Genomic DNA, 14,963 nt, shown 5'->3' on the forward strand with positions numbered 1-14,963 from the left:
GCAGTGGTTAGAGCACTTACCTGGGATGTGGGTAGACCTGAGTTTAATTCCACCTTCTGCCAGTGGAGAAAGAAAACAGGGGTCTTCTACTTTTCAGAGTCATGTGCTTACCCCTGAGCTATAGGCTATGATGGTGTGGGGCTTCCTCAGTCTCTCCTTTTGAAATTGTTCCATGGTGTTTAAATACTTACAGTCACTGGGAAAGAAAGAGACGGCACAAGTGCAAACGATTATGCAGGCTGGTGGTTAAGGCACCCATCTGGCAGGGGGAGACCCAGCATCCAGTCCCCCTGCTCAACAATTATTTAATGCAAAGTGGAACAGCTACAATATGGGAGACTGAGGAAGCTCAGCTCAGAATAGCTGATAGCTCAGTAGTTAGATTGTGCTTCTGAAAGGCAGGAAACTCCTGTTCAAATCTTTTCTCCCCATCTCCACTGCTTGGGAAGGGGGTGGAACTGAACCTGTTTCTCCCACACTGAAGGTGAACTCATACATCCCTCACTGTTGAGGAGCAGCACTCCAGCCCATGTCCCGCATCCACTCTGGGGGCCCATATCCCCTCTCCCCTCCTTGCTGACCATGTGGGCCCATCCCCACCCACTACACAGGCCTATTACCCATCCATCCCATGAGCCCATCCCTCCCATATGTCACTTGATGGCCCATTCCATGCCCCCCCCTTCTAAACCCAGACACATCCCCCCTCCCACCCTGCATCCCCATCAGAAGCCACTCCACACTCCCTGCAGGGTCAGTGTTGGCCCCTCTCTTCTGGGAAGAGGGAAAGAAAGGGGTCCAGGAGGCTGACGAGCACAAGTGAGGGCACAAGTCTCAGCCAGATGGTACGTGGCCCTGGGCCTGGCCTACTCCTTTGAGCAGGCTCCCTGCTATGGCTGCTGTGATCCTGCCTTCATGCATCACCTCCGCCCTGCAGGTAAAGCCCAGAGAGGGACAGAGCTGTTTACATAACAGCTAAGCAGGAGTCCTCCCGCCCACCCATGACTGAGCCCAGTGGGGGCCTGTGGGGCTGGCTGGGTTACTGGGGAGTTTGCAAGACAGGGCTGGGACACCTGTCCAGGGTGCCCTACCATGGTGCCAGACTGGTGTGGGGGAGGGATGAGAATGTGGAATGGTTATATAACTGGGGATGGGGTCAGCATTAGGGGAGGTTCATGTTAAGGTGGGCAGGGGATGGAGTGAGCATATGGGACAGTAGCGTAGCAGAGGGGTGTGGTGGGGGGGCAGGGCAGTGTCACAGGTTGGCTGGCCTCTGCTGGCAGTCAGGCTCTCAGCCTACCTGTGTTGCTCTGCTGAAGAGACTGAGCCAGCCCAGACCCAGTTGGGGATAATGGATTGCCTAAGTAGCTGGCAATACTTAATTAGTTACGGCGCACCTGGGCCTTATGAAGGGTTATATGGGCTCAGGTAGGAGAAAACACTGGGAGGAAGTATCTGGAGGTAAGAATAACTCAGGGGAGCTGGCTAGGAAGAAGCTACTTCTGGGGTACTCCAGAGGTTCCTGGGGAGAGGAACAGTCCCCAGAACACAGAGATTGAAAGCTTTTAAGGGGAGGGCTTCTCATGGGGAGCCTGGTGAGGGAGCTGACCATGAAAGGAAACCAAGGAAGAGTGTTCCTAGATAGGAGAGTCTCTGTGAGGGAAGAACTAGGAACGCAAAGTCTCAGCAAAACCTGGTCCTAATGGAAGGACTTCACCAAGTAGCAACAGGCATCCCAGATCAAAGGAACTAAATGCTGTTAAGTGAAGGGGTTGTCATGGTTTACCCTTTGTGGCGATCTTGACCCAAAAGGAGCGACCCTTTTCCAACTGATGACAAGAGACCCTGACTCCAGAAGAGAGTTCTGGGTCAAGTAGACCTCAATGGTAAGGGACCTGGCCATAATTGGCACAGATGGACTAAAATTAACTCACCACCTTCTTGCTCCAGTTAAAACACTGGAGTGAAAGCCGATTTGTGTAATGCTGCACCGTAGGGATAAATAAACTCTTCCCCTGAAGGGGCACTGTTCAATATACATATGTCTCATGGGACTTATTGAAAGCCCACTAGGGGACACTAAGTTGGAGATATAGTTGTGGTGCTGTACCGGGGTGCCAGGGGTGAGATCTCCCATTACAGTTGTCCACGGGGAGAGGCTGGCATCACAGATGGGGTGGGGTGAGTGTGGTGGCATTGCATACTCAAAGGAGGGCCTTGTGGGGGCGCTATACTATTGTTGCTGTGCTGTGCCTGCTGTTTCAGGATGGTGCTAGGGAGGGGCATAAGGCCAGGAACTGCCTTTCCAGCCTCCATGTTGCCCACTTTCTTGGGATGGGTGTGGGCCCCAGCATGGGGATGGGAGCCAACAGCCAGGCCAGGCCTACCCTGCATATGATGCCTGGCCTGGCATTTATAGGCTGAGCAGCCCTGCTGCCTATAAGGGGAGCGTTCTCCCACAGGCCTTGTCTGTGCTGGCTGTTGTTTATTCCTTCTCATAACACAAGAACTAGGGGTGGTCACCAAATTAAATTAATAGGCAGCAGGTTTAACACAAACAAAAGGAAGTATTTTTTCACACAATGCAGTCAGTCTGTGGAATTCTTTGCCAGAGGATGTTGTGAATGTGAAAACTATAACAGGGTTCAAAGACTAATTAGATAAATTCATGGAGGATAGGTCCATCAGTGGCTGTTAGCCGGGATGGGCAGGGATGGTGTCCCTAGCCTCTGTTTGCCAGAAGCTGGGAATGGGTGACAGGGGATGGATCACTTGATGATTACCTGTTCTGTTCATTCCCTCTGGGGCACCTGGCATTGGCCACTGTTGGCAGACAGGAAACTGGGCTAGATGGACCTTTGGTCTGACCCAGTAGCCTAAATCTCATTTTTAAAAAATACTTAGGACACTTATAGGACACGCCTCCCTCCCCCTTTTTTTTAAAGTGAAACTTAGGCTTCTAGGCACTTTTGGAAATGGGATTCACGCATTTGGAAAACTGACTCATACTAAATTACACTCTGTAAGTGTAGGTGTGTTATTCCTCTGACAAAATAGGTTTTGGGCTTAAATTATATCATTAGGACTCAGATTTAGGTTGCAGGGCTACAGCTGGAAGGAGGTTTTGACTGCTATTCAGGGTCACTGACTTCAGTTCCATATCACCAATATTCTACTGACTGCAGGGCAGACAAAGTAAAGGGGTGTCTCCATTGAAGGTGACCTCAGCTCAGATAGCACAGTGACTTTCACCCTCTCACCAAACCAGAATAATTAGACTGTTTTACATGTGGAATGCAGGAAACCATTTGGCCTAGGTCTTAGGGATATTGGGTCCACGTAACTTCAGATTCTGTGACATGTAGCTTGGTCTGCACCTGTGCTACAGAAGGCTGGAATGGAGTTTCCTGCCATGGAATGTGGAGGGATATAGATCTCTGCTCTACAGCTGCTACCATGGCAATCATCTCCCCACAAACCTCACTGTAGGCCAGACCCGGTGGATGTTTCATTTAAAAAGATTGAAGCTGAATTCAGGTTAAGTTGAACAATCAGATCTCTGTTAAATCCCATGCCACTACTCTGTTCATGTGGCTTAGTTGCTTCCAATCTAACTACCCATATTCTCTGTTTGATTGGTGACCCCTCACTACAGCCTCTCCAGAGTACCTGGGTCCCTCTGTCTCTAGTTCCATTAATCATGATACAATACAGATGGTTTGTGCTAGTCTAATGCTGATAGACCCTGGTTCTTGGTGGGTGGGGTTGAATCTGGGACCTCTGAAGGTTTGTATATGAGCCTCTACTCCATGAGCTAAAAGCCACCTGGCTTTTAACCAAGGTTATAGCAGACTCATCAATCTTTAGATCAGGGGTCTCAAAGTCCCAGCCCACGGGCCATCTGCAGCCCGAGAACCTCCCCACTGCGGCCTGCAGAGAAGGGATGCATGCAGACACACTGCCAGCAATGTCTGCTGCAGGCACCACCCCCTGCAGCTCCCATTGGCTGGGGGAGAGGAACAGAGATACCATCACTAGTCGCCGGGCAGAGTCAGCCATGGAGGCAGCATCACTTTTTTCCACGATGAATATAAACAAGTCAAAATACTGAACACAGCTATCTGATGCACCCCTTGCTGCAATCCTGAAGGTTTCAACTGCTCAGTCACTGAGGCCAAACATCAACAAACTTACAGAACTGAAGCGTTGCCAGATGTCTGGCCAACACTAAAATCTCTCTGGCAGGCAAAGACTTGTATAAAGTTGTATGACAGTTTTATTACTTCTAAGAAATTTGAAATAAAACATACAATATAAACGTTTTCTTTTCTGAACACCATCTTCAGTGACATTATTGGCCCGCTGGGAGGATTTGATGACTGGCACTGGCCCTAAGGTAAATTGAGTTTGAGACCCCTGCTCTAATGGTCTAGGTGCCAACAGAGGGGGGACAGAGCACCATACCAAGCAGGCATGGGCTACACCAGTCCTCCACCACTGGTTGAATTTCTACTCTAATACTTACAACAGTCTGCACTATGCTGTGTAAACAGTAGGCTTGCATGTAACTGTAGCTGAAAACCCTCAGTGAACAATAGATTCCCCCCAGTACTTGTTTGTTCTGCCACTGTCGGTTTCATATACAAAATCCAATATTTTTTCCTGTATAGAAGTTAGTGGTCACTCTAATATACATTATTTAAGTCTACACAGCATGTCACTTGTTTGTTTGTTGTTAGCACTAAATTTGCTCCTGCATTCATCTGTGAGTATATCTTAAAAACTCCCCTATGAATTAGCATAAATCCAGCAGCTGATGTTTTTGAACAAAGCAAGGCTGAAACATAGAGACATTTATACTTCCTGAATACCTGCAACAGCTTTGCAAATTGGTTCAGCTATGAGAGTGCTGGTGGAAAAGTAAGGGGAAGGATCAAGAGAGTTAAAGGAAGCTCAGGAGTTTGGGTGGCCCATGGTGCTCCCGATAATCTGTAGGAAGATGGAAATGAAGTGGAAATAGCCAAGGGGGAAAAAAGGATCAGGAATAGCTGTGGGCAGAAGAGAGTACAAGAAAGAAGAGACCAAAGGAAGAGAGGCTGCACCTAGGAAAGAGACAAAGGCCTTGACCCTGAGGTGCACTTTGGATTGCTCCGTAATGGAATCTCACTTACAGAGGCTTAGGTAAAATGGAGGGGCTCTGTATGGAAAAGGTAATACCACCAATGGATTCCCCACAAGGGTTGATATTCACACATAGCATTAGCCATCCTCTTAGATGCATGGCAGCCCTCTCCTCACTGCACAAACAGGAAGCCCTGGCCCCATGGAGGACCTGCCTCAGGACTAAGGACATTGTGCTAGGAAATGCCTTCTATTTCCCTTCCCTGCAGTTAGGGGTAGACGGGTGGTCGGAGAATCTGTGGAGGATGATGACACAGCCCAAATTTACTTCAGCACATTCTGATGCTGGTGTTTTTAAAGGAGCAAGGTTTAGTTCCATGTAGACTGTCAGGCTTTGGGGGTGAGGAATATGTGAATTAAGCTGTCTGGCTGAATTGCAAACAACTCACATTTCACAGGGTAACATTTTTGAACAGCAACAGGGAAAATTTCAGTATATTATGTTGGCTAATGGCAGATTCTCTTATGAAAAGCAATAAATATTTGAACAAGAAGTTTCTTAAAATATTTGGCAAGCACCAGAGCTCATATAAAGAGGCATGGGAAAAAAAGCATCATTTGCTCCTAGTAAAAAAACAATTCCCTTGTCATATCCTCAGGTTTGGTAGCAAGTCTGAAAGAAAATCTCTTATGAAAATGATATATTTATACTCCTGGTTCAGCTGTATTTTCAAACACTTCATCATCCATTGTACATGAGAGAAAATACAAAGGTCCTGTAGTTAACAAGCTCTTAATTTATGCTATACTGTTTTGGCAGGAGTCACCAGATGGCACTGTTACTCATCGTCTTACAAGTTCCCTGTCTTAGTGCATGAGTGCTGGTCAGTCTTCGAAGAAGTGCTCTGTTGTTGTTTTCTGATGTTTCCTTTTAGGAAGCTTTTGCAAGCTGCAAGGCAGTTTTCTCTCTGCCTTAATCTCTCTAAATGAGAGTCAATTCTGGGGACAGAGTTGCTCCTTGGGAATTGGCCATTGGTGCTGAAGTTGAGATTTATGAAAGCGGGATTTACCTTTGTGCTGTTTGTGACCACCTTTGTTCAAGGACTGGTGTACATGGTGTAAATAAACAAGTTGCACTACAAAAATTCCCTGCCTCTCACTGATTTCTCTTTCAAGAAGAACCTGGCCTCCACAGTCTCAATGTCTGTTATGCATCAGAGGCGAGACATACAATGAAGTAACTTGGGCTAGATCATCACTCACTATGAACATTTATGATTCCAGTCTGAACAATGTCTATAGGACACTGATTAAGGGAAACTGAGAACAATTATCTCAAACTAATTTAATGGGCCTGACTCCCAGCTTTGCTAAACAATACTGTAGATTTCTTAATGATAAATCCACTGCCACTGTGCTGTTAAGTGGATTTGCTTTTAAATATATATTATTTTACCTATGTCAAAGGCTTGAGGTTCACAGTGTCCTTCGGTTATATAAGTTGCCAGCATTGCTAGGCAGAAATCTCTTTTCCATAATGAACAGGAACAACTTCTCAAAAGAATTCCCACTTCATAATTCATTTTATGAAACCTATTTACCACAGAAAAATTTAGGTTCAACTTCTCTTAAAAAATCAGTCTTTTTAATCCAACCCAGATTTATAGCTTTATCCACCTGCCAATCGCTGCTGCTCTTCAACTACTTCACAGCACACATTCCAGACAGGTTGGGGAGAGAACAGAGATAAAAAGGAAGATAGGAGAACATAGTCTTTCCTTGTAAAAACTAGAGGAGGTGAGGATACTCAGCAGATGGGAAAGATGCTGCAGCAAGTGGCAACATTGGTCATCAAAATAGTCTTTTTATTTGTCTGGCAAAAATTAAAGGGCCAGTCCCCAGAAAGATATGCTGAGGGACAACAGTTCTCGTGAGAAGATAACTCCACCATGGGAAGTGTTAGTAGACACCAGGCATCTACTTAAAAAGTTGCTACAGGTCCCTACAATACACAAAGGGCAAGAAAAAAATACATAGGGGGAAAAAATCAAATGTACAAATATAAAATAAGGAATAACTGGCTAGGCACTAGTATTGCTGACAAGGATCTGGGGATATAGTGGATCACAAAATTGTGATGCAGCTGTCAAAAAGGCTAATATGTTGGTGTATATTAACAGGAACATTGTATGTAAGACAGGGGAGGTAACTGTCCTGCTGTACTCAGAATGGGTAAGGTCTCAAATGGAGTACTGTGTCCAGTTTTGGACACCATATTTTAAGAAAGATGTGGATAAACTGAAAAGAATCCAGAGGAGAGAAGCAAAAATGGTAAAAGGTTTAGAAAAGTATTACCTATGAGGAAAGGTTAAAAAAATAGGGCATGTTTAGTTCTGAGAACAGAAGACTGAGGAGGGATATATCATATGTTGTCAAGTATGTTAAGGGCTGATGTAAAGAGGACTGTGAGCAATTGTTCTCCATGTCCACTAAAGGTAGGACAAAAAGCAATGGGCTTAATCTGCAACAAAGGTGATTTAGGTTAGTTCAAAAGTTTTTCCTGATTTCTGTAAGAGTAATTAAGATCTCGAATAGACTTCCAAGGGAGCCTGTGAGAACAGGTTAAAGAAACACTTATCAGGGATGGCCTAGGCACATTTAGTCTTACTTCAGTATAGATGGCTGGACTAGATGACCTTAAAGTCCCTTCCAGCCCTACATGTCTATACTCAGCTCATATGATTTGCAGGATGAAGACAGCGACATGGTCTTTCATAAAGTTCTTCACTTGAAGATTAAAGTTTACAGCTGAGATGAGGTTTGCCGTGGAAATGAATGAGGAACAATAGCCCAAGATACAAAATGTTTCAGACCCACAGTCTTTTAGACTGGTTTAAATTAAATTTGTCACAAAGATTGTCTTGCAAACTGTTTGTCATTTGGTGTGATAGAACCCTTATTTATGTTTCCTCTCAACTATAGCTTTTCATGGGAGTGGGGGAGGTTTACAAATAGGGATTTCTTCCATAAATGGTCACAGGACAAACTCCAGGATAGTACTTCATAGTTGAAGTTTCAGATATACAGACACAAGATTTAATTTAGTGGATTATCTGGTGATTTGGTGACTAAAAGAGAGAACCTGAGCATTTCTATTTTATTTCAGAATAGTTGAGCTGTTCCTGTAAGTATTGTGGAACTCCAACTGGAGTAAATGGCAGCTGTATCTGTAAATAACTTTCAGAATCAAACATACCATTCAAAATACTACTTTTGGCACCACTCTTGCAATATGATGCATGCAGTCCCCTTGAAGTCAATGGAGATCTGCAGGGATCCACCCACATAGGTTAGATTGCAAGAGTTTTGTGCATGAAACAACGTGGAGTGGATAAAAATGTCTTAGGGCTGGTCTACACTGAAATGTTACCTCAGCGTAGCTATGTCTCTTAGGGTGTGAAAAATTCAAACTCCTTAAAAACTGAGGGCTTGTCTCCATTTACTGGGGGATCGACGCACGGTAATCAGTTCACTGGGGGTCAATTTAGTGGGTCTAGTGAACCTGTCGACTCCAGTACTCCACTGGAACAAGAAGCACAAGGTAAGTCAATGGGAGAGTTTCTCCCGTCAACCCAGCCCTGTGTAGACACTGCAATAAGTCGACCTAAGGTACGTCAACTCCAGTTACCTGTATAACGTAGCTGGAGTTGCGTAACTTAGGTCAACTTAGCTCCATAGTGTAGACCTGCCCTGAGTTAGCCAACCTAATCCCTGGTGTAGACAGTGGTGGGTTGATGGAAGAATTTCTTCCATTGACCTAGCTACTGCCTATCAGGGAGTTGGAGTGCCTATAGTGATGGGAGAACCCTTCCCCTGGCTGTAGTGTCTACACTGAAGCACTATAGTGGTTTCACTCCATCTGTATGGCTAAAAAATGTCCTTAAAAGTGATTTTTATAACAGGAATAAAATAACCTCATCGCTCCTGTTTTATTCTCTTGACCATCCTTTTTCTTCAATAACCTCACTAAAACTTTAACATTCAGTGTGCTTATTTTAATCTAATTTTGGCCTTCTCCTGGCAGCAGTTAGCGAACTCCTTTTACTTTGCTCCTTCCTTCTCCACCCACACTTAAGGAAAGTGGTCTGCAAAGATTCCCCCTGTCTACCAGAGTGCATATTAAGCCATGCAGCAGCTACCCCATTTCTGCTGAGGTTTGGGTGTGGCCCATCAGATGTGCAATATGTTTGGTAGCATTGTCACATTCCTTCAATTCTAGTGGCAACTCCTCCCTACAACAGGATTGCAAGCCCTAAACATTCAAAATCACAAGTCAATTTCTTCAAAAATGAGATTGGCTTAAAAATCATGAAACTTAAACTAGTAAGTGCGGGGTTCTTTTTATTACCCCACTGGCTTGAATGTTATAGGGAGTCACATTTTTAAATTTCAAGTATGGGGGCTAGAAACTTATGGGTGTTTTAAAAATGAAAGCTGAGACGATTCTCACCAAATAACCTGATTCCTGGAGCTGAGGCTTTAAGAGAAACACACCAGATCTCATGCAAGCTGGCCAAACCAGAAATTTTCCCAGTTGATTAAAATGAATGGCCCATAGTTGGAATGATTATGGCTTGCAAACTGCTAACCTTTCCCTGAGGGAGCCTGCCTCTAGGTTTCTTTTCACTTGTTCTTCTGTCGGGAGATGTGGGAAGGGGAAGCAAGTAGGTATATGTGAAGGGGAACTAGGGGAAGGGGTCTGTGGTGCCGCTGGGTCCAGGAGGCAGGGAGCTGCTGACAAACTGGAGCTCTCCACCTTTCTCCTCTCCAGGTTGTAGAGAAAAGCTACAAGGCCAGAGATGCTAGTTGTTATATGGAAGGAAACAAGGAAAAGAGAAGGAGGAGAATGCACACCAGTCTCAGAAGATTGGAACCTCAGCTCCTGGGGTGGGTGTTCACATCTGGGCCTGTCTCAGCCACACTATGCCCAGCTGCAAGCAATCTATATGGGTGTGGCTTTAATTTGATTATATTATGCCTCTCTAAGTGCACTTACACAAATGTAATATTGCATAGAAAAGAGAAATATCAAATTTCAATAGCGCCACTAGCAACTCTTGTGACATACAGAAAAACCACCCCTGCAGGAAAATCCTGAATGAATAGACAGACTGTGTAACGTGTTCTGAAAGTCAACACATCTGGCACAATAGAGTCCAAATTTCTTGACTTTCAGGCAAAGCCATTTTATTTACTGAAAGTTTTCTTGAGGGGGATAGATGAAATTGGGAGGCTACTTTGAGTTTTAGGGGGATCGGTTTTCCTTTTGTGGGCAGTAGAGGTTTTTGGGGTTTTAAAGTCAATTTTCATAAATTTTCTTTTATATCACAAAGAGAACTGAAAATAATTTGCTCCTTTTGACAATACTCTGACCCCATTTTTCCCCTCACCCAGCCAACAGGTTACAAATGTCCAATGTGGGCCACACACATGAAATATTCCAATGTCTGAAAATCCAAACATTGTACTAAATATTGTGATTTTAATATTCATTTTTAACTTCCATCAATAAACAAGAGATACAGATAAACTTTGCACTTTTACTGCGACTACCTAACAGGACAAATGAAATTAAATAATTACACAAAATATACTGAACAAAACCTACTTTTTTAAATAACATTTGTGTAGCTTAAGAGTTTCTAAGTTCCTTATGTTTTAAAATTATTTAATGATTATTCTGAAGAGCATTATAATAAAAGGTGCTTGGATTGTCATCCGTTCATTGAAGAGTTTGAGATCAAAACAAGTAAAGTTAAAGTTAATAAGGAGCAAATAATGTCTGTGGGAGAAAGTGTTTCTTTTTGCTTTGTGCTTTGTTGAAGATTTCTGTTATCTGGTCCAATCACCCTACGTAAAAAGCTATGGATGGAGCTCTTGGCATGGACAACTTTGCAAAGAATCCCTTGTGGAGATTGCTTGTTTGAGTAGAGACCCTATTTCTCCACATTGGCTCTGTCTCCTAGTGGCCTTTCCCTGGCAATACCACTGCCCATTGTGGCTAGGGATGCCAACTTTCTAATCACACAAAACTGAACACCCCTCTCCTGCCTCTTCTAAGAGGCCCCGCCCATGTCCTGCCCCTTCTGATGCATCCCCCCTTTGCTCCCTCCCTCCTTCGTTCACTTTTCCCCACCCTCACTCACTTTCACTGGGCTGGGGCAGGGGTTTGGGGTACAGGAGGAGGTATGGTTTCTGGGCTGGGGGTGCAGGATCTGGAGTGTGGCTGGGAATGAGGGGTTTGGGGTGAAGGAGGGGGCTCCAGGCTGGGGCAGTGGGTTAGGGGGCGGGCTCCCACTGAGGGTGGGGCCGGGGATGAGGGGTTTGGGATACAGGAGGGGGTGGGGTTCCAGCAGTGCTTATTGGGGCTCTGAGGAAGTGGCCGCCAGGTCCCTGCAGCTTCTAGGCGCATGGGTGGCGGGCGGCTCTGTGCACTGCCTTCGCACCCACAGGCACCCGCTCTCCGCAACTCCCATTGGTTGCAGTTCCTGGCCAATGGGAGCTGGAGAGCCGGTACTTGGGGTGAGGGCAGTGTGCAGAGCTTCCCTGGCCACCCCAGTGCCTAGGGGCTGCAGAGACCTGGCATCAGCTTCTGGGAGCCCTGCAGAGCTAGGGAAGGCAGGGAGCCTTCCTTAGTCCCAGGCCCTTGCTGCAACGCCCATGGGAATTTTAATGGCCCGGTCAGCAGTGCTGACTGGAGCTGCCAGGGTCCCTTTTTGACTGGGAGTTCTGGTTGAAAACTGGATGCCTAGCAACCTTAACAGTGGCCTATAAGGCAACTGAATTGAAAGGAAGTGCGGCCGTATTACTTTTCTGGATAATTTCCAACAGCCATAGGGGAGAGGATATGAATCCTGAAGCTCACATATGTTAACTACGCGGTGAGCACTAATCGAAGGAGTCAAACTTAAAAGGAAAACAAACATCTCCATGTAACTAAGAGTGTTTCTTCCTCAATCTACTGATGCTGAGAAAGACCCCATTCCTGTGCTCACTGAAGTCAAAGCTCCCACTAACTTAACTGGTGCAAAAATCAGGTTCCAAATCAGACTGCACTCAGTATATTAAATCATCCAAGTGTTCATAGAGATAGCCAGGTCTTAAGGGGAAAGTAATTTTTAACTATACAACTCATCCTTGCTCTGCAGATGGCACATTCCTGCTCCCTTATGGAAGGGCTCCTTCAGTGGTTCCATATCACTCACTTCCACAGGCTGAAAGAATAATCTGAAAGATGCTCTAGTCCCAACCAAGCCAGGAAAAGCAACTCAGGATAACTTAAAAAGAATCACCATCAAACAGATCCATTTCAACAAGACTTTTTATTGAAAACATACACAAAGGCAACGTGTTTTTCAGCTTCTGAATGTACATGTTAGAGCAGAATGCTTTAAGAAAAGGGGAAATACAACTGACGTGTACTGCAGTTTACATTACTAAGGCATTCAGGCTTTAGAGCAGGTTGCACCGCATGTGTGTGTGTGCTTGTGTCTATATAAATACACATACACAGATGGTGCATCTGACTTGAAACTGTACAGTATATGAAATTTGTTATATTCATGCTTTTTTTGTATCTTTATCTTAATATATTTTTTCCATAGCAAATAAACACTTTATCCAAATGGTAGAAGTTGTTCACAGAACAGCAGTAATAATCTACTCTTCAAGAGTTTGCTTACACTTCAATACTAATGGTGCACACACAACAGAGACTGGTATGGAAAGGTTCTCCTTACCAATATGAGGCTCAAGTAAGAAAAACACTAGTTTGCAAAGGCACAGCGGAGACAGGTTTTAATGCATTTAATACATGAATTATTCACAATAACAAGTTTAGTGTGTCTGGGAACTTTTGTTAATACAACACAGTTGGTCACACAAAATAAAAATGCTTCTGTTGATTTGTCTTGGCAACTCGGATGCATCAACAGTGATAACAGTATAACAGCTTTGTTCCCATCTGACAGAAAATAATGGCAGTTCTGCAAGGCAAATGTTAAACCTGACCGTATGTATTTATTAATTCCACAGTGTTTTGACAGATGATAGGGGATGCACCTTAAAGGATGCTGACACGCTCACTAAGGGCTTTCATCTCTGCTTCCTCTGGCTCAGTATTTTCATTGTGATTAGCACTTGGATTGATAAGATGTGCTGGATACTGCAAATCATGCTCTCCTGCATACTGTTCCCATCGTGAGTCATCGCTTTCATGGGTGATGTAGCGTTCTCCGATTTTACATTCAAGCTCCCTTAAATCTAACCAGGTTTGATAGTCCTGCATGAAAAACCAAAAGGGGTAGTATTAGTTTGAGTATTTGTAAAAATAAGTAATCTCTCTCCAAGTAGTGTGAGATGTATCATTCAGTTTTGCTGTCTAAATGCCTTGCTTTCTTCAAATGTATGACAGACAAGGCAGTTTCATAATCTCAACGTATTGGTGACAAGATCAGGGGTCAGCTTGGACAGGAGGCTCTGATTTTTCAAATCCTACGCAAGCATCAATTTGTTCGGGTAAAAATACACACTTGCCTAGGATTCCAAAGTAGCCTTGAAGTTATTTGCACAGTCCATTTTACAGGTAGAAAGGGGGTCTAGGGCATTAAACTTGGACCTGAGCCCTTGCTTCAATTCCAAACTCAGCCACAGATTTCTTGTGACTTGGGGAAATTTAATTAATCTACCTTGTGCCCAGGGCTGTCCCTAGGGGGGTGTGGGGCCCAGGGCAGGAGTGATGAATCCGTCACTTCCGGGACTGACTGCACTGGTGAATTGTATGGGCCCACGGGGCCAGCCAAAGCGTGGGGCCCAGAGCAGTTGCTCTGATTAGCCGTACCCTTGGGATGGTTCTGCTTCTGCCTCCATTCCCCATCTGTAAAATGGGAATCTCTATGTCAATAGGGGTAGTATAAAGGAGAAAAATCCATTAATTATTGGGAGGTGATCAAATAATATGGTAAGGAGGGCAAAGTAAGTACCTAGTTTAACAGAAACTGGGAATTTTATTACATTTGTTAAAACAGGAAATGTAGTCAGTCTGCTCTGCAGCCTAGAGAGAAATGGCAACAAATGCTAGTGGGCTGGGGCAAACATCCCAAAATATAATATTTAATTCAGAAACTGAGTTTTATAGCTGCTTCCTAATGGAGATGTTGATATTTGAGAGAGAGATGCACAAGGGTGGAAGAGGCTCTATTACCAATGTGAATATCTTTTCATAAGAGAGCAAAAAGAGTAATTCATGACCAATTAAAAAGAAAATGTGGTGTGGAAAAATTACATAGCCTGTAAAACAACTGAACAATATGAAAGATTCAGTAATCATTAATAGCAGTGCCTTAAAGGCTTGCTACAAACCAAGACCTCCACATTCATTGTTGTGATTTATTTTGGTTTCTCACTCAAACAGGAGCTAAAATAGTTCATAAATACCTAGTCCCTGGCAATAGGAGAAGATAGACAGAAATATTCCTGTCAGTACACTTTGTATCTGTGGGAGGTGATTAAATATCACAATCGTGGGGGCTGTAGAAGAAGCTACTTATCTCTGAGCCTTTTACAGAATGAGGGAGAAAAGTACATATCTCCAAATAGTTAGGGGCAAATGCTTCTATGACCCCAGGATTCTCACTGCCTCATGACTACAAATGATAACTTTGAAACTAAAGCCTACATACCAGTACAATCTAGGAGCTCCTAATATACATGCCAGTACTTCAGGGTCATGAGCAACACAATTAGCTCCCTCACACCCCACTCTTACAGCTTGTTCCTGTGAG

General features: G+C 44.3%; 1 protein-coding gene across 6 annotated transcripts in view; it reads right to left on the reverse strand.

The window, feature by feature from the left end:
* Positions 1 to 12,963: 12,963 nt before the first annotated feature.
* Positions 12,964 to 14,963, reverse strand: part of PRKD1 (protein kinase D1) — a 301,945-nt gene continuing 299,945 nt past the window's right edge. For all 6 annotated transcript variants that reach the window (XM_073348910.1, XM_073348911.1, XM_073348909.1 and 3 more), the window contains one exon: positions 12,964 to 13,462. In XM_073348910.1, coding sequence (XP_073205011.1) covers positions 13,244 to 13,462 — 219 coding nt within the window. In that variant the 3' untranslated portion in view covers positions 12,964 to 13,243. The remainder of the gene's footprint in view (positions 13,463 to 14,963) is intronic.

Source organism: Lepidochelys kempii, chromosome 6 (assembly GCF_965140265.1).
Source record: "Lepidochelys kempii isolate rLepKem1 chromosome 6, rLepKem1.hap2, whole genome shotgun sequence".
Taxonomy (NCBI): domain Eukaryota; kingdom Metazoa; phylum Chordata; order Testudines; family Cheloniidae; genus Lepidochelys; species Lepidochelys kempii.